At 41.3% G+C, this 19824-nt stretch overlaps 1 protein-coding gene across 1 annotated transcript in view; it reads left to right on the forward strand.

The window, feature by feature from the left end:
* Nucleotides 1-19824, forward strand: part of astn1 (astrotactin 1) — a gene marked incomplete at its 5' end in the record, with an annotated part of 409253 nt that overhangs the window by 361508 nt on the left and 27921 nt on the right. The window contains 2 exons of the mRNA XM_084545838.1: nt 2160-2293; nt 2742-2893. Coding sequence (XP_084401964.1) covers nt 2160-2293; nt 2742-2893 — 286 coding nt within the window. The remainder of the gene's footprint in view (nt 1-2159; nt 2294-2741; nt 2894-19824) is intronic.

The following is a 19824-nucleotide window of genomic DNA, read 5'->3' on the forward strand; positions in this document are numbered from 1 at the left end:
CAATACACTGACATCATTTGCATGCCAACATTTATTTTCCTTAAACATTAAACTTAAAACACAACAGATCACGAGTGAACATTAAACCAGCGGGATATTTCAATTAACTACAGTCATGGACGAAAGTATTGGCACCCCTGGAACTTTTCCAGAAAATGCACCATTTCTCCCAGAAAAAGTGTTGAAATTACAAATGTTTTGGTATACACGTTTATTTCCTTTAAGTGCATTGGGACAACACAAAAAAGCAGAAGAAAAAGGCCAAATTTGACATAATTTTACACAAAACTCAAAAATTGACTGGACAAAATCATTGGCACCCTATTAAAACTGTGGGTAAAGAATTTCATTTCAAGCATGTGATCCTCATTTAACTCACCTGTGGCAAGTAACAGGTGCTGGCAATATAGAAATCAAAACTGAAGCCAGTTGGAATGTATAAAAGTTGACTCAACCTTTGTGTTGTTTGCCTGTGTATGCCACACCAAGCATGGAGAAGAGAAAGAAGAGGCGAGAATTGTCTGAGGACTTAAGAAGCAAAATTGTGGAAAAATATCAACAATCTCAAGGTTACAAGTCAATCTCCAGAGATCTTAAAGTTCCTTTGTCAACTGTGCGCAATATAATCAAGAAGTTTTTAACCCATGGAACTGTGGCAAATCTCCCTGGACGTGGACGAAAGAGAAGAATTTATGCAAGAATGCAACGCAGGATTGTTCGAATGGTGGATAAACAACCTCAGTCAACTTCCACACAAATTCAGGCTGTCTTGCAGACTCAGGGTGCAACGGTGTCAGCTCGAACAATACGTCGTCGTCTGAATGAGATGAAGCGCTATGGCAGGAGACCGAGGAGAACCCCACTTCTGACACAGAGGCATAAAAAAGCAAGACTGCAGTTTGCAAGAACATACCTGAGTAAGCCTCAATCCTTCTGGGACAATGTTTTGTGGACAGATGAGACTAAGGTAGAGCTTTTTAGCAAAGCACGTCATTCTACTGTTTACAGAAAACCGAATGAGGCCTACAAAGAAAAGAACACGGTACCTACAGTCAAATACGGTGGGGGTTCAAAGATGTTTTGGGGTTGTTTTTCTGCCTCTGGGACTGGGTGCATTGATTGTGTGCAAGGAATCATGAAATCTGGAGACTATCAAAACATTCTGGCCCGTAATGTAGGGCCTAGTGTCAGAAAGCTGGGTCTGCATCAGAGGTCATGGGTGTTCCAGCAGGACAATGATCCAAAACACACCTCACAAAGCACCCAGAAATGGTTGGAGACAAAGCGCTGGAGAATTCTGAAGTGGCCAGCAATGAGTCCGGATCTAAATCCCATAGAACACCTATGGAAAGATCTAAAAATTGCTGTTGCGAGAAGGCACCCTTCAAATCTGAGAGACCTGGAACAGTTTGCAAAAGAAGAGTGGTCCAAAATTCCAGTTGAGAGGTGTAAGAAACTTGTTGATGGTTATAGGAAGCGATTGGTTTCAGTTATTTTGTCCAAAGGGTGTGCAACCAAATATTAAGTTGAGGGTGCCAATGATTTTGTCCAGTCAATTTTTGAGTTTTGTGTAAAATTATGTCAAATTTGGCTTTTTTCTTCTGCTTTTTTGTGTTGTCCCAATGCACTTAAAGGAAATAAACGTGTATACCAAAACATTTGTAATTGCAACACTTTTTCTGGGAGAAATGGTGCATTTTCTGGAAAAGTTCCAGGGGTGCCAATACTTTCGTCCATGACTGTATATAGACAGCTCCTATATCAATCCTGTCCTTCAGTAAGAACAGCCGCAACTAGTCAGACAGTGGACAGCGATATAGAGCTGGTCGCCTCCTGAATCACCCAGGTTAATGATTCGAATCTTCGTACTGAATCGGGTATCATGAGTAGGAGGTCTCTAATAACATGGATCCTATGAGTCCTTTGGCTGGCTGCTGCTAAGTAACAAGGCAAGTCAACAGTTTCGGCTGAATCGGCATCCAACAACACTGGCCCAAGTGAACTGGACCACTCTGAAAATAGAAAATGTCATGACGGCACAGGGGTTGCAGGAGGGTGCCGGCTATAATGTGAGATGTCCTTGATTCACATTTGGCCAAGGATCTTTGCTGCATGTTGTTGTCCTTTGGATTGAAGTGTTTGTCTCTGTTTCCTCACAGGCTCTTCAGGAGGCAATGATGAGCATGCTGTGGTGTTCAGGCAAAGGCGACGTTATCGATGACTGGTGTCGATGCGATTCCAGCGCCTTTGGCACGGATGGACTGCCCACTTGTGCCCCACTTCCTCAACCTCTGTTAGTAAAATCACATTACCTTTTCTAAATTCAGCCCTCTCAGATGGATCTCCTCCCACAGTGCTCTCAAGTCTAAACACCAACAGGATCCATGTGTGCACAGTGTTTTATTGCAGACAGTCCATGCTTTATTTCTCCTGTCCAGATTGGCCGTACTAATTAATTAAATGAGCTGCTGAATATTGATCGGTTGGAATGAAAACCTCTGTACACAAGGCTCTGAGTGTCACATAGCTGCAGACGAACATTCCAGAGTCAGCCAGACATTAGTGGATGAATGACTATATTTTCTGTTGACAGATGTGACATTGCAGAATGTGTTTTTATTGGGCTGCAGTTTTGCAGAACACGGCGGATAATGTTAGCTGTCAATTACAGTAATGAGTCCAGTTTGCTGACGTCTTTCATTCAGTGGTGTGATTTTACATATCTGTCACTGTGTTGCCAGGCTGAAACTGTCTTACACCTACGAACCCAGCAGCTCATTGGTCATCATGGAGTGGAACCACACCGAGCCGCCAATCGGTGTGCGAATTGTCGATTACCTCATCAGCCAGGAGAAGGTGACAGAAAGGACCGACCACTCTAAAGTTGAAACAGGTATGTCTGTCCACAACTCTCTTCTCCTGGTTTGGCCACTGATAACAAACTAATCCCAACAGGGATAACGCTAGACGACTCCTCAGTTCTGCTTTTATGGATTGTAAGCTCTTTCATCCACCTGCTGGCCCGTGCAGGTAGATTATTTCTTCCAAACGTAGCTTACTCGCCGTGTTTCTAATAGTAACTTGACGGCCAAGAGGGTCTGTTAATGTTTTGGATGTGCACCACTTTGAAATGGCTAATGAGTAAGTCAGTTGGCCTTGGTTCGTATGGGCAGATGTTGGCCAGTATTCATTATGTATGCTGGCACAAACCAGAAGCCAGCCAATTTGTCTGCACCATGTGGCCACAAAAGCCTGATTTGTTTTATGTAGTCCACCACCTGGACGAAACCTCAGTCCAGAGGTGAAACATAAGGGGTTTCATCAAACTGTACGCAGTTTGCACCAAAAGGCAGTTTGAAACTCTGATGTTTCTGAATTTTCTTGGATTAATATAGGAGTAGGTTAATCCTGCTACTGGAAAATAATAAATATCCTAAAACTATTTTTTTTTTCATACATAGATACAATAACTTTCTGAAAGTTTATTTGTTAGACTTAACTCAGTTGTAATTTTTAAGGCCACCAGAAGATGGTGTACACTGGTAATAATAATAGACAACTTAAGTATTTATATGTGAAGACATCTCCTGTGCCTACAAACTGATTTTTTAAGATGTGTCCTGCGGCTGTAACAACAATTTTGTACAAATAGTTATCCAGTCCTTTTGTGTATTGCTTTTAGTGTAGCAGATGCGAAGTTTTGAAATTTGTTATAATGGTGATGACATATTAGCCAGGTGACAGCATGATAAATCTGTTTAAATTACATTCCTCTAACCGTAACCGGTCAACACATTTGTTTAGGACCACAGTTTAAGCTTACAGTAAAAGTTATTTGCTTTTTTTTCCAGCTTTTATCAATTCTTTTAAAGGGATTTCTATTTTCTCACTGTTTAACCCATATGGATTAAGTGATTTGGTTATTCCCTCGTGTTTTCCCTAAAAGAAGGAAACTGTGTTTAGAGCCACAGGAGCAGTGGGAGTGTGTGCTCTCGAGCTCCGTCATCCATAACAGAGAGCACTGCTTATTTGGCTGGCCCTGTATGAGTAGAAGCTGGCAAAACAGGGGCAGTTTATTTTAGCAGTAATGACCCAATCCATAATGGAGACTGTTGCAGTTCCCTGTGAGTACCAAAGTTTGTTGTAGCTTAATGAGAAAATAAACTGTATTTGTCAGAACAGTGCGGACCATTAATCAATACACTGGGCTCTAAAGGGGAAAGCAGGGGAGCATTTTCTTTATTAGTGATGGTTATGGTAAATGTGACCTGTATAGGTTCAGCACTAATGGCTCATCTTAGATGTAAGGGATTGTATTTACTTAAAAAAGTTGCTGTAAGTTGCCCCATTTATTTATGTATGTCAGTATCTCAAGGCTTCTGCTGCAGACTGAAAAACATTTTCCTTTAATTATTTCCATAAGGAAAGACTAAACGTGTAACATCATCAGTCTACTGAATGCACTCTTTATACATTATGAATAAGGTCAGGGAGAGGTGTTGGTCTCTCCTCTCCCACTCTTTCATATTGCAAGTGCGTAGTGCTGTAAATTTTCATCGGGTATTGAATCATTATGAACCGTGATCAAAAGGGCATTTTGTGTGTTTCACAGTGCCTTTTAATCAAATTTGATGGTGCAGCTGTTTCTTGCTCATTAAACGTCAGTGTTCGATTATTCCATCTGGGTCATTAAACAGTGATTGTTGTACTTCCTGTCTTGGTTTCTTCATACCTTTTGTTCTATTCCGCCTGTGTTCAGTCAGTTAATATCCCCTCCTGTATTTACAGCTGAAGGTCTTTCCCTTTAGCTGTCAGAGTTCTTCATCTGAGATTCTTACCTGTTTGCTAGGCCTGTCTTCTTTATGCATTGCCTTCCAGCATTTCTGTAGTTTTTTTTTTTTTCATCTTTATGCCAACCTTGGATTTTTGCCTGAGCCTGCATCCACTGTGCTGTTTGCCAGCCTGGAATGTTTGTTTTTTTCTATGTGCTGAAAGTCAAGCTCGCTTTTGCCTGCATTGTTTTATGCATTTGGGAAGTTCATCTGAACCCTTAACCATTTCCTCAAATGTTTTGGAGCTAGAGATCAAACTAGATCTGGTGGACCGTATCAGCAGTGTGTCTCTGAGATAGTTGGGAGCTGCCTGCTCCAGAACATTGAAGTCACGAGGCACCAGATGCAGTAGCAATTGCTTGCATTGCGAGAGCACAAAAGCCTGTGGAGGTGCACATTTCTGGACTGAATAAGATGCTGGAGGAATAAAAAGCGTTCTCTGTAATCACTATCCTTCTGTATTGTGTGGCTGTTCCATGCCAGATACTTGGTGTTTTTGGTCATTCACTGATTAGCTTATTGTTTTTGGCATTTAGCATTTTTATTAGATAGTTGTGGTAGAGAAAATCCAACCAGCTGGGAGCTGAATCCGGGACCTCTGAGGACATTTTTGCCAATGCACCCATCCCCCATTCACTGAAAATTTAACACTCAAATCTCTACGGTGAAGTGAAAATGGGTCATTCCAAGTGCATAGTATGCATGTTTGAATAACTCTTGATCACTCTTAATGCAGTCTGACATGAACGGCAGACAAGTACCCTGTGGGGTTTACCTGAGCCAAGCAGGGCGTGAGCAGGGGTGCCTCCTGCTGGTTTATATTAAAGTCAGCACCACGATGCATGCAACCACAACAAAGGTGTGGCAGAGACATTTTTAGTGGCCAAAACTATGCACATATTGGACTGCTGTACACATTGGTTCTTGCACAGCAGGCAAATATGAAAAGTCTTCCCCGAAGAATGGAGGCTGTAGCTGCATATTAACACTCACCGTTACAGAATGAGATCAGTGAATTCAGGTTTCCTTCACCATGCAGACCTCTATAGTTCATACTAAGTGGTAAAGCTCAATAGATGATGTCTCTGAGGATGCAGTGTACTGTCCAGGGAACAGTGTACAGTAACATGCTTTTTGTGGATTGAAGGAGATTTGATAGGTGCTCCACGTTGTTGTGTGTTCTGTATTTAGTTATTCTGTTAGCGTTAAATTTGTGTTTTCAGGAAATTTAGAACATTTTTTACAGTCAGGACTATGGACTGGTTCTCTGTTTTTGATTTGATTTCGTTTCAAGATAAGGAAGGACAAAAAAGAGGAGGAAAAGCCCACCAACAGACCCATTTCTTGTCACATAATGGTGTGCTTTGTCAGTATATTTGTTTATTATATCCACATGTCTAAATCATTTGCTGCATGAAACTCAGGGCCTTAAAGGAGAGATTTGATGCCAAGTGGCAGATGCTTTTGTCAGGCTGCTAATCCAACTTTACTGTCTGTATACTTATTCCATACTTCCGTTCCTTTATTGGAAAACTAGAATAAAGAAATGGAAAATGGGCACTGACAGTACAACATCGGTGCTGATTTATGGTGGTTGCAGGAGGACCACTGGAACTCTAATGCAGGGTAGCATCTTGACGAGCGGCAATGAAATATCACTTTAATGGCAAATATGACCTTTCGGTTTCTGTTTTGGATTTTCTGAACATAATTTCTTCCTGTGCCCTTTGAACAAATCGTCTCTGTCAGCTCACCATTACCGCTGTGTTCCGCAGCCTTACAAAACAAATGTTCATCCCGTCCCCTAATCTGTGCTGTCAGAGAAATAAACAGAGAAGATGAAAGCTGTGGGTGCTCGAGGATCCGGTTCTGCGGTGGGAGGATATTCTGGGGCGGTAGTGCCTTGATGCAACGTTTGCTTAGACTCCAAGTTCAAACAGACTTCCTCTTGGGGGCACTGAGACAATCTTTCCGGAATCAGAAATGTACATGCGTACATCAGATCTATTGAAAAGAATGTATTTTCTTTCAGTGACGCAACAGGAACTCCTGCAACCTCAAACAACACAATGCTCACTTCCATGGTGTAATGTCATCCCATCCTCATAAAACTAATAGAGATGACTTTCATACTCTCTAGTTCCACATAATGATGGTTTCTTAGTTTTTTTCCAGACAGTTTCATAGCTAAACATTAGCCCTTTCTGGGCTCCTAAAGTGGCATAGATATGATGATGATGTACTCTCACTGGAATAACAGACTCCAGTCTCTTCTTTAATTGCTTCAAAACAAACTCCCAAACAAACCGTTTTCCCACGAGGTTCAGTGTAATCCATCACTGCAAAACTCAAAGCAGAAAACGAATTTATAAGGCTTACTTGTTAGTAGCCTAAGGGCGCATTTGTTTAGTTCAGCCTCCAGAAATGCATGACACTGCACAGCTGAAATAGCTGAGTTTACAACTACTCTAGTTTTGCTATTTGAGCAGTCTTTGAGAGTACATATAATATGTAATATGCACTTTAATGTCTACCTTAGGATGTTTGCTGCTAATGTTCTAGGCTTGGTCAGCAGTTTGGTGAAAGTCTCATTCCAGGTCTGTAACTGTAAGAATATGCCTGTGTGACTTTGAACCACAGGCAGGCAGTAATACAGGGAAACTAACAGAAAAGCAGTTGAGATGGTTTGCAGGACAAATATTCAGTAACAGAGTACCATCACTGTAGTAATAAAACCCAGGGTAATGAAGATAGAAGGTAATTGGTCCTAAGTGAAGCCCTGTGGCAGACCATACCTAGACAAAGCTTGAAAAGAGGTAAAGCCATCAATGGACATAATACATTTTCTATTAGAAATGTATGAGGAAGAATGACTGGAAGGCAGTCCTTGAGATACCTAGCACATTTCCGATATTTACATGAAAATGCTTTGATCATAGACTCAGATGCAACACTGAAATACAATAGAAGCAGTACCAAGCATTCACTGACATCAGGCAAAGGGACCATGCAATTAAAGGATCTACCTTGACTACAGAAGTAGTAGGCATAGTAGACAGGATGAAGGTTGTTTTTGTTCGTGGGCAAAACACGTGAAAGATGAGTGATTTGGGCGGAAAGGTTATTCACAACTCCTGGTTCTGCAATAGCCTTTTTACTAAATAAGAAGCTGACATATGAGGCTGAACTTCACTGACGCACTTTAAGAAAAATGGTAGTCAATCATTACTTCATGACATGAAGGTCAGGCAAATCAGAGGATTTCAGTTGCACTCGGAAAAATGCTTGCATCAAACACTGGGATGAAACTGGATCTCGGGAGGAGCGCAAGACGAACTGAAGACCAAGAGTTTCCCTTCTGTGATGGAACTGTGGCAAAATAAAACACGGAAGACCATAAACAAGAAGAGAACTGCCTGGACTAAGAAATGCAAGAAATAGCCATTAGAACACTGTAAATCTTGACTCCGGTCTGATGAGTCCAAACATGAGATCTGTGGTTCCAGCTGCCATCTGTGCTACATCAGATGACCTGGCATCCACAATCGCCCAACCAACATCCAGCTGATGGTTTGGGGAGAGATGGACAGCAGAGTGGAGGAAAAGTAGTCAACAAGTGTTCAGCACATGCAGGAACTCCTTCAAGGGTCGGAAAAGCTCCAGGTGATGACCTCATGAAGCTGGTTGAGAGAAGTGTTCAAAGCTGTTATCAAAGCAAAATTAGGCTGCTCTGGCAAATCTAAATGATAGCACTTATTACTCTTATTAACTACATAAATCAACAACGGTTTGATGTCTTCCCGCAAGCTGCTCCTTTCGGCATAGACACTGCAGTTTGGTAGTTTTGTGAAAGATGGCTTCTGTCACAAACATGCCGGTCAAGCTACAGGTTTGGACCGTTGATAATAATTGCAGGATTTGAAACATAATCGTCCATTAAAACCATAAAGAGCCCCGGAAGTGACATCAGAAAAAAAAAAAAAAAAAAACATAAATAAATTAAGGCCACAACATACTAATTTGTGAGCACAAAATCCTACTTTGTGGGCATGACTTCCCAATTCGTGGACACAAATTACCTATCCGTGATTATTTTGATCTGTTGCTGTGCATACACATGAGCCAGCTTAGTAAGCACGAAGGACAGAAATAGCTTGATTGGACTGAACTGAGGCTGGGAATGAGCTGCAAATATATTCTTAAAAACCTGGCACTCCAAGGAGTCATTATTACCGAGAGATTTTTAAACAGAATATTGAGAGCCAACCAGCAGACTTTTATTGTTGACCAACTGCAAAGCTCTGGCAAGGATCGCGGTTACCATGGATGTGCACAAAGTGTAAACAGCAAGGCGCGTGTCAGAAAAGAAGACGTCAAGATCCTCCCCTCTTTGCCAGACCCCGCTGGTTCCCAAGTTCGACCACAGTATAAAAAATAAATAATTCTACAAAAATGTTTAATTGATTTCTGATCAGCAAGAACGTGCATGGCATAAAGTTTCACCAGCTGATTTTATGCCACTTGGGGCAATAGGACAAGCTGCAAAGACAATCTAAACATTAGTGTCAGTGCGTTAGTAGTTAGATCCCTAGCACATGGACCAAATGCCAAAGTGTCCTTGAGCAAGACACTGAACGGCGAGTTGCTTCCCGTTCATAGCACTGGTGTGTGAACATCTGAACGTGTGGGTAAATGCAACATGGTGACTGTAAAGTGCTGTGAGTACCGACAGGAAGAAAAGCGCTATATAAATACAACACTATTTACCATTTATTCCTAAAAATATATCATTTCTGGTTAGGGCTCATCTGCATAATAAACTTAAATACAGTATAGCTGCAAGACAAAAGAGGAAACCACGCTGGTTGGTGCAGAGAAGATGAAAAAAGTAAATTCCCTTTTAATAAAATCTAAGTTCTCTGTGGGCTATCAAAACATTTCCATCCACACATTAAGGCCTCGCAGTAACTGAGCTAAAGAGTGGCCCATCCAGAGAAAGGTAGACTCCCTAATACATTTAAGCCTTCACACCTGCCAGACACCAAAAAGATAATGTGTAGGTCAGAAGATACACAGTTTAAGATCACATTCCACATTTCCTGGGGATTGAAGCTGTCAAAACCTTTAGCGGCTACCTCTCGCTGCCATTTGGATCCTCCGATGAGTGAAATTGCCCAGTGCAGCTCTAATTACACTGAGTGAAAGCTATCCAGCTCTGGTTGGTGTAGCACAGCTGTATTGAGAACAGAAATGATAGAAAACACGCTCAAATATTATCCAGGAGAGTTTTATCACAGCTTCCCACCTTAACATCTTGTCTTTAGTGTATGATTGATTACTTGGGAGAACACACCCCGATGTGAGCGCACTGGCAACGGTTGCCGGGTATGGACGCCGTGTTGAGTCACAAGACAAGGCGGGAGGAAGAAAGAGAAAGACCACCGAGGAGAGCAGGGGAGAGATGGAAAGAGAGGAAGGAACAGAAAGACAGAAAAAGACGGAAAGATCTGGAGAGCCCACCGCACAGTTGGTTTTGATTTCAGCTGTCAGTCTTCTGTCATCTCGGAGAATCCACCTCACATGAGCTGATGTTCAGTCCTCCACAGATCTCGCCTTGGCTGCCCCTCCTCTCCCCTTTGTGCTTTTCCTTCACCGCTCCCTCATCTTTCCTCTCATCTCTCGTTCCTCCTCTTCCATTGCTTTTCTCCCCCAGAAATTCATATCTTTTCTCGTTTAATCTGAAGTTTGTTTTTCCCTATGCAATTTTCTTTTAGGAGGGACGAGGCCCCTTCTCTGACCTTTCTTTTTCGCCACGTGTTCTTTCTTTACCTCATTTTCTAGGGGGTTTTATCATAGTTTTCTCTTTGTTCTCTCAAAAAGGCATCAAGACAGAGTGAAACATAGGTCAAACTGTATTTGTTGGATAAAAAAAAAACAGAATATACCACCTACAGTCAAAGGTGTTATGGCAGCCATATCTAGTTGACATCATACTGTGTAGTGGTTACTACATGCTCCGAAGCCATTTTTTCAAGGAATGACAAAAACCCAGCTCGGTGGCTGCAGGCCATATTTATGACATTAGGTTTTACAGCATAATACATTAGGTGTGACGATGGATGCGTTGCAGCGTTTTTAATGATGCAGGCATAAATGTAACTGTGTAATGTGGTAGTATAGATGAAATGGAATCTGGAGTTCTAAATAAGTGACAAGAGGAATCCATCAACAAGAATATATAGACTTGTTCTCTACTGTTGATGATGTATGTATATCAGTTTTGTTTTGACAGTTATACACTGATCAGCCACAACATTAAAACCACTAATAGGAGAAGTAAATACCATTGACCATCTTGTCAATCTTCATGTGGATGTTACTTAGACATGTACCACCCACCTAGACCAGACCAGACACCCCCACCCTGTAGCAACGACACTCCACAACTCATAACAACATGAAGAACAGCACAAGGTGTTGACCTGGCCTCCAAATTCACTAGATCCCAAACTGATCAAGTATCTGTGGGATGATCCACAGAGGCCCCTCCCCTCAACCCATAGGACCCAAAGGCCCCCACTAACAACATTCTGTTGTCAGACACCACAGGACACCCTCAGAAGGACCATGTCCATTCTCTGATGAGTCACAACTGTTTTGGAAGCACAAGGGAGACCTACACAATTTTAGGAAGGTGGTCATAATGTTATGTCTGATTGGTGTATGTCCAGCTAATTGCTCTGGTGAATGTAATAAGCTTTTTAACATTGTATCGCTTTAATGAACACTAGCAGCGTTTTGAGACAGATAAATCTGCTGTTTTTTCACTAGTTTTTTAATTTGACTGTTTTTATCTCCTCACTCCCTGGTTTTCAGGTTTTCTAAATTTGATCTTAAAAACAAGTCAGATAAAAGTAAATGATGTTGCCAGATACTGTTTATTTTACATCAAGGGAGAGTTTCTGTTTTTACAGCATTTTATTTTTTTTATTTAGATTACCTCTGTGTATCTTTCCCCAGATACTCCGCCACCTACTTCATCTTAGATGGGTGGTAGAGGAGTAGTTAGAGTACAGAAAAAAAAAAAAAAAAAAAAGCCAGAATCTTTTCATCAACTTCTAATCAATTCTTCGTTCTACGATTTGCATGTTAGCGCAGTATGAATCATTTTTGTTTTCCGCACTGGTTGCCACTGCTCTTGGAATCTGTATGCTACTTTATTATCTGAAATAGTATTTCATCCCTGAAGTTAATGTCCAAATGGTTCGTGTATGATAAATTCCAGAAGGATGGTCTAAAACAGAGCATCCATTTACGGGAAGAGATCTGAACAAACACTACTGATCATCTGTGTAAGAAACACACACACACACACACACAGAAAAAGGACCACATATCTTCCCTTTACTTTCTCTGAAGGCTCATCAGAAACAGATGTTTTCTTCAAAACATCCTCAAAGCTGCGTTGTTTATGCACAGAGCATACACTCATTGACAGCTGCACGGTTGCATTCGTGTATTTTGCTCTTGTTTGTGCTTATGTGACGTTCGATGAGCCTACATCCATACAGCTGATGATTATAGCGTCCAGGAGTCGGTTAGATCTGGAGCTGACAACAGCTTGTTTGCGCAGTAACCTCTCCCTTAACAAGCTTCAGGCACACAAGGTGAGATCATAGCGTAAGTGCGCACATACACTCACGCATACTCACGGTCCCGGCAGATGTGTTGACGCTTCCCAAAGAGGAAGTCTGCTTTAAGTCAGGGCACCCCTTGGTTGGATCAGTCGCGCTGTGAAAACAAACATCCCCTGAGTGGGGAGCAATCCAATGATGTAACAGCTTTGATCACCCAGTGAGGGCAAGGTTTGCTCAAGGGTCAGTGGAACTCGGAATCCTATCAATAAACACATTAGTCACCGATTTACATCATACACACAGACAACCAGGGTAGTATGCCTTACCCCAAACCTAAACCAGGCCCAGCTTCCTCTTAGCACCAGTCACTTCCTTCGGGCTGCCACTGCTTAACATTTCCCACATGCTTTTTTTTTTTTCTACTGCACTGAGCGCAGCCTTGTCATCCTCTGCAATCAAAAGTCAGTCTCTTTCTTTTTGTGTAGCTGGGTCTGAAGTACATGCTATTATCACAAGCATGGTAAGTGTAGTTTCAAAGCATGGGAACATACTTAACCCTACCTACCACCCATGGCACTTTTCCATTATTTTCTGCATGTAAGTTGTGGAAAAAGCAGCAGCCCAGAGCTACATTTTACTTCACATGTTGTACCTCCACCTGTGAAATCCTGAGGCATTCAAAGGTTAGACCAGAGCGGAAATCCGTCATGCATGTTCTGGATTAGCCCTCAGGTCTCCTCCTATTTGACTGCATCCAGAATGCTTCCACCTGAAGGTGTACATAAGGTATCCTAATCAGAAGCCTTAACTACCTCAGGTGGCTCCTTTCAGTGCATAAGTACGATACTCCCGCTCCGCCCACAGCGAGGCGGGTCCATCTTGCCCTGAGGGTGAGCTCAGACACTGAGTTGTCATGTTTGTGTCTGCAGTGTTATTTAAGTAGTCACAGCCCGAAGGTTGTGATAGCGAGGAAGTGACAGATCGCTTCAGGGACAACCAGATACAACAGCTGCAGGACTCTGGACATTGCAGACATCTGCTAGTCTATCTTCTGAAAGCCTCTTACCATCATTTGTGATTAAGACTCAAACATTCTTATTGGGGCGGCATGTAAACCTGGAGATGGTAGTTCTTCATTTCACAGACACATTTGCTTCTCAGACTCAAAAGTCTAAATCTTCTGAACAGGGGCCCAGTTTAACCTCACTGCACATTGAAGTTTATCAAGTCTAACAGCTTTCCCAAATATTTGATCCAACTGACCTCAGGTAGTCATCAGTTGACAGCTCTGTCTTTTTCCGCACTATTCAAGGTGAATGCTTCAAGTTTGATGTTAACCAGAATGCTCACGGTCAGCCCACGGCCCTGCTGCGTTGTTGCACGTACAGTTGTCAAACTTCACGATTGAACATGGTGTTGGCTGGTCTACCAAGCCAGTACCTTGGCTTTTAACATTTTATTTGATCAAATTTGAAGTCACCCCAGGTTTGTTCATCTTTGCCAACATCAGCCTTGATGCCTCCCTACAAAAACTCTGCCCAGTTCCAACTTGAACCAAAAAAGTCTTGGTTGTCTGACCTCATGTTCAAGCACATAAACAGATATGTAATAAAGCTTTAGAAACTGTATAGTACACATCCACACTTTGAATGAGATGATGAGATTCAAACTCCTACCAAGAAGAAGAAGAACAGGAGGAAGTCAGAACTACACGTGCATTTACCCCAAAAGCAATGTGATGGTTTTCAGTAGCCACTTTAGCCAAATTCTTCACCAAACGTATCAAAAGAGCTTAAATTCCAGAATCTTTTAGGTTTATCTTGCTTCCCTGGTGTTATCTTTAGACTGTTCTAGAAACAGTTTCTTGACTTTATCACAGATTAGGAAGCACATTTGTGGGTTTGATAAATACAGTAGCAAATGTTTCTATATACTGTATGATGCTGGATGAAGGCATACCACGTTACCATATGTGCAATACAGGAAGAAAAACTCTTTCCTCCATTATTTTGGTTTTTCTGTGTTTTAAGACAAATTGTATTTCTAGTCTATTTTGTAACAGCTTAGTGTCTCCCTACGGTGATATAAACGGTATGTCATTGTTGAGAAATGCCATCTCATTATTGTCTCATTTGGAATGCACATGAAGGAACATCCTCATACACATACACTCCTTTTTTTTTGTCCCATTTTTTTCAATTATTCTGCTCATTGGCTGTTCAGATTCACACTTTCCTTCTGTTTTTAACATAACCATCATGATCGAAAGAAGGCCCCCCTAAAAGATATCAGTATTATCAGACACATTTGCCACTGAGTGGTGCTTTTGCTGAAACTTCTATTAAAAAGCAAATGGGCCTCTTTAGGCCATAAAGAAGACAATGATTTCATACGTTAGAGGCTAAACTGAAATGGTAAAACAGTCTCTCTGGCATGTGGTCACAGAATTAATGAAAAACTTTGGTAATATTGTCCAGGTACTGTCTGGTTCATCTCCGCTTCTCCATGTGGATTTGGTATTCTTCTTGTAAATACCACAACCTTCTTTGTGATTTTGTACAAACACCTTTATACAGTACATGCAGATGAACAGCAGAGTGCACTGTGCTTGTATGCTCTGATAAGTGAGGCCTTTGACTGAGTTTACCATAAGCGTTGTTTTACTACATTATGAATGATTCCTATGTCATTGTCCAGCCATGGTCGCCGTAACAGCTTTACCATCAGACTGAAGCTGCTTGAGTTCTAGAACCCAGGCACTTTTACTGTACCCAGTGCTGCAGGAACAATGTTCTGCATTCTTTTGTTTTTTTTTGTTTTTTGGTGTACATTTGTCTGGTTCCATGCCATAGCTGTATTTTGTTCACTACTCATTAGCAAATTATACATTTTTCGACATACATGCCACTACGCAGCTTTCAAAATACATGCATACATGGCCATATACAGGCTGAAATAGCTCATTTGGGAGACGATTAGGCTGTAGATCTAAAGGTCTCTGGTTTGAGGGAAGTGATGATGTGCTTTTTCTATAGGAGCAGCTCTGAGCTAGAAATTGAAAAAGCAGCATCTGGGTCGTATGGACACAGGTTCGTAACCCCACTATGTCCATGACTAGCAATCAAGCTCCTAATCTCCAAAACCGCTTACGGGGCACGACAGGCATGGTAGTCTACTAATCAGAGACTCACACACTGCAATGTGGATGAATGGTCCTGAAAGTAAACAAAGAAAATCCAATAAAACAAATGAAATCTTATACTTCTGTATTTGTTTATCCAGGAAAATAAACCAATATTACTATTACGTATCTGTGAGTTGCAAAAATGGAGTTGCACCTCTAGGAATAGTTAAGTTAATTTAAAGGCTAAATTAGAGCCCCTCTGTTCAGAAGTGTTTACAATCAATGTAATGAGACTCAGTGCCCCAGTTTGTTTTAAAAAATAAATAAATAAATAAAAAATTAGGGATTTGTCACAGTCTGATCTTCCCAATACATGTTTATGTAAGTGTATAATGGCATGGATAAAAGACTTCTATGAGGGACCTCAGAAAAGAGCTGATGTTGCCCATCAGGCTGGAAAAGGTTATAAAACAATCTCCCAAAAGTTTGGAATCGAAAATCCACACTCAGACAGGCTGTGTACAAATGGAGGAAATTTAAGACAACTGTTACCCTCTAAGGGACTGGTAACCAACAAAGATCACTCTAAAAGCAGGACACATAATAGTCTGAGAGGTCACAAAGGAACCCAGGGTAACTTCTAAGCAACGAAAGGCCTCTCTCACATTGGCTAATGGTCGTGTTCATTGGTGGACCAATGAATTCTGATTTACACCAGCAAACTCTAAAAGAAAATGTCAGGACATCTGTCCGTGAGATCAATCTTAAGAGAAATTGGGTCATGCAGCAAGACAACGACCCCAAGCACTCAAGTTGTTCTACAAAAGAACGGTTAAAGAAGAACAAAATAAATGTTTTTGAAAGTCAAAGTCAAAGTCTTGATCTTAATCTAACAGAAGTGTTGTGGAAGGACCTGAAGCAAGCAGTTCATGTGAGGAAACCCACTAACCATTGGTGTAGATGACTGATCAGCAGTTACCAAAAATGTTTAGTTGCTGTTATTGCTGCAAAATGGGCTCATGGCAAATACTGAAAGCAAGGGTTCGCATATTTTTACAACTCACAGACATGTATAAATTATTACTTTTCCTGAATAAATAATTGCATGATATTTCTGTTTCATCTGTTTCATTGGGTTGTCTTTGTTGGAAAGTCTTAGGGGCACAAATACTTTCAGGTGTCGCTGTATAGTATGTAATCTACTATGTACAAAACCCAATGTGGGCCTTGACTGATCATTGCAATTTTAATTCACAAGTTCATAGAAAGTGGGAATTATGCGTGACTTGAATGACACGCTATCGGGATTGTGTTTATCCAAGCGTGCAAAGGAGTCAAGCATTTGGAGCAAGTCAGTCTGCATATCTGCTGCGTGACACCAACACCTGACAGACAGCATAAACACTCCAGAAGCACTTAAATGAAAATTAAAGGGACCATTCAAATGCGCCAAAAATCCCTATGCAAACCATGTATAAAGCAGTGTTATGTGGACATGCATGTTTTAGTTTTGCAACTGTGTGGGCATTTACAAGGTATGGCAGATGTGCATCTTTTTCTCAAGCAATGCCATTGCATTTTTTCTCATTTCATCTGCCTTTGTCCAAGGTGTGTCTTTCTTTTATTGAGGTATTTTTGCCAATTTATGCTTTCCGTGCAAAGCTCTCTCACGGTAACTGAGAGAGCGCCGCAATTTGGTTAGATGCGCTTTTATCAAATTATAAAACAATTTATCATCCCACTGAAGATACGAATTACTTCGCATGACGCAAATGCAGCCCTTTATTGTACATATCAAACACAAATTGTGAGAAAGAGAGCAGAAATCAGAGGGCTGTGCCTCCGCTTTCACGCACGGCGGTTTTCAAAAAATGACACGTTTCGACTTCCTCCTTCTCTCTCGTCTATTCAACAATTAACCCGTCATATCCATTGGGATGTTATTCTCCAGGGGTTACAAATAATCCTGTCAGTGTGGCCAATCATCATGGTCTGGTAGTGATTGTGACCACTGGTGAAGTGCCAAGAAACAACAGTCAATGGTTTGTCCATCTGATGTTGTGTTGCTGGTCTCTTTTTCTTTTGTCCAATGGAAAGGTACCACATCCAGATGTTATTTGTTAAGGCTTTTGCTGCCAGTTGTGTGTACGTGTGTGTGTGTGTGTGCGTGTGTGTTGCTCCCAATTACAGGGAGTTACAAGGAAGCTGTCTGCTTTAACACAAGTGGATGAATTCCCAGGCAGCCCATAGTGAAGCTTGTTATGGGATGGAGAAAGGAGATCATTTAAGCTGAAGTGTTTACCTTTATAGGCAGAATCTGTGTGTGTGCGTGTGTGGGTGTGCGTGCGTGTGGTGCAGCACCGCAAACTTCCCTCTCTCTCTCTTGCCTTCCTCTCCTCTCATTTTCCTCACACCCCTCTCCCCTTGGTTCATCGGGTTCAGGATATGTGCCTCTCTAAACCTGACTGTTTTGACTTGTGAATGAAGCTTTGAGGCTGAAACAGGAAAACTTTGAAGTTTGTCTGAAATAAGGAAACCTTGGAGTTTGGCTGAAATAGGAACACCACAGAGTTTGTTTAAGCAGTTATCACACAACACAACATTACTTTTTTAAAGACATCACTCCCACGTGTGCCCATTACTAAAAGTGTACTTAGCTCTAAAGAGATAAAATGAGAACATGGTTAGACATCTACAGACACCTCAAAAAAATCTAATCTTGCTGTTTTTGGAAGGTAGCTTAGTTTGGCACCGCTGTGTCTGTTGAAAATCCAATTCTGTTCCTGACAGTGCCTATCAATTGCTGTCATTTAGAGGTAGTTAGCGTGGAGAAACCTGGAAAAGTTCTACTGCGTCACTCCCCCATAAAGCTCCCTTTATCACATCAGCTTTATATGCTATACAAGGAATATGTTCTCTGCATTTAACCTATCCAACTGAGCACACTGGGAGCAGAGGGCGGCCATCCAAGGTGCCTGGGAGAGCAGTTTTTATGAACTCGGTCAAGGTACGTCATTCGTGGACATCAGTCCAGTCACTTTGAGTTCTGTTAACTTTTTCCTGCTGCCACAGTCTTTTTGCTACTTTTGACTAATCATGTCCTATTAAACTGATTTGTTCACATCTCCCCATCAATTTACAATATTTAAAACATTTAAATTGGAATTCAGCATTATTGAAAAGACAACAACTATGTATTGGTTGTTGGTCGAAGAAGGGTTTTTATTTTGGAAGTGATGCAGCCTTTAGGTAGGCTACAAATATGTGGCACGGTTGTGGTAAAAATGTACACATTTATTTTACAATTTATATTTCAATTTACAACTACCTAATGTGTGATAGACATTTAGATTCCACAGGAAAAAAATAAATAATCCGTAGCACCTGTCATTTCCATTAAGAAGCGGAGAAAAACAGCACACACATGCACATACACAAGGGTCCAGGCCTGCACATCTGAACTGACGACAGCAGGCAGGACTTCAAAAGGTGAGACATCCCATAACTCACATCAGTCCCCTGGCAATCCTTGTTTTTTCCAACCAATCATACTTTAAGAACGCTGAGGGTAAACAACTCCAGCTGAATGACAAGTTCCCCAGAGTTGATGTGCTTGATCCCCTGTAAAACTAGACCTCCTTTGCTTGCGGTGTGTGCTCTGCATTAAACATGGCTTTCTATTGTAATTAGAACTGGGCTTTACAAATTTGGTGTGACCTGCATTTCCATTCCCTCCAGCCTGAACCTGAGTGGAAATTCCAAAACACCAAACGTTCATAAAATATTATCTAACCAAGCCGTGAGTTGATGTCAGGGTCTCTTATTGTCTCTGCAAGAGATGTCGCTCTTTTCATGCTTGGCTGGGAAACAGATAAAATGTGACAACGCATAAGAAACAGAATGAGCAAATGATATGTGACAAAACGTTCACAGAAGCCACAGACTATTGAAATCGGTTTGCTGTGAGAAAGGCATATTGTTGGAAAGTAATAGTGACTTGTAAATTAGTATTTGAGCAGTTATTTATCAATCTGGGACTACTCTATACACGTACCGCCAAACCAAACAAGGGAATGTACTGACTGGGTCACAAAACAAGCAAATAGTGAAAACAAGAAAGACAACTCACGCTGTGTGGCTCATCGTCATTTTTACATAATGACTAACAGCTGTTGAGTCACATACATAAGCTAGTGTGCAAACCATATACAGTACTAATGTTTGTTGCTGT

Source organism: Chelon labrosus (genome assembly GCF_963514085.1).
Source record: "Chelon labrosus genome assembly, chromosome: 6".
Taxonomy (NCBI): Eukaryota; Metazoa; Chordata; class Actinopteri; order Mugiliformes; family Mugilidae; genus Chelon; species Chelon labrosus.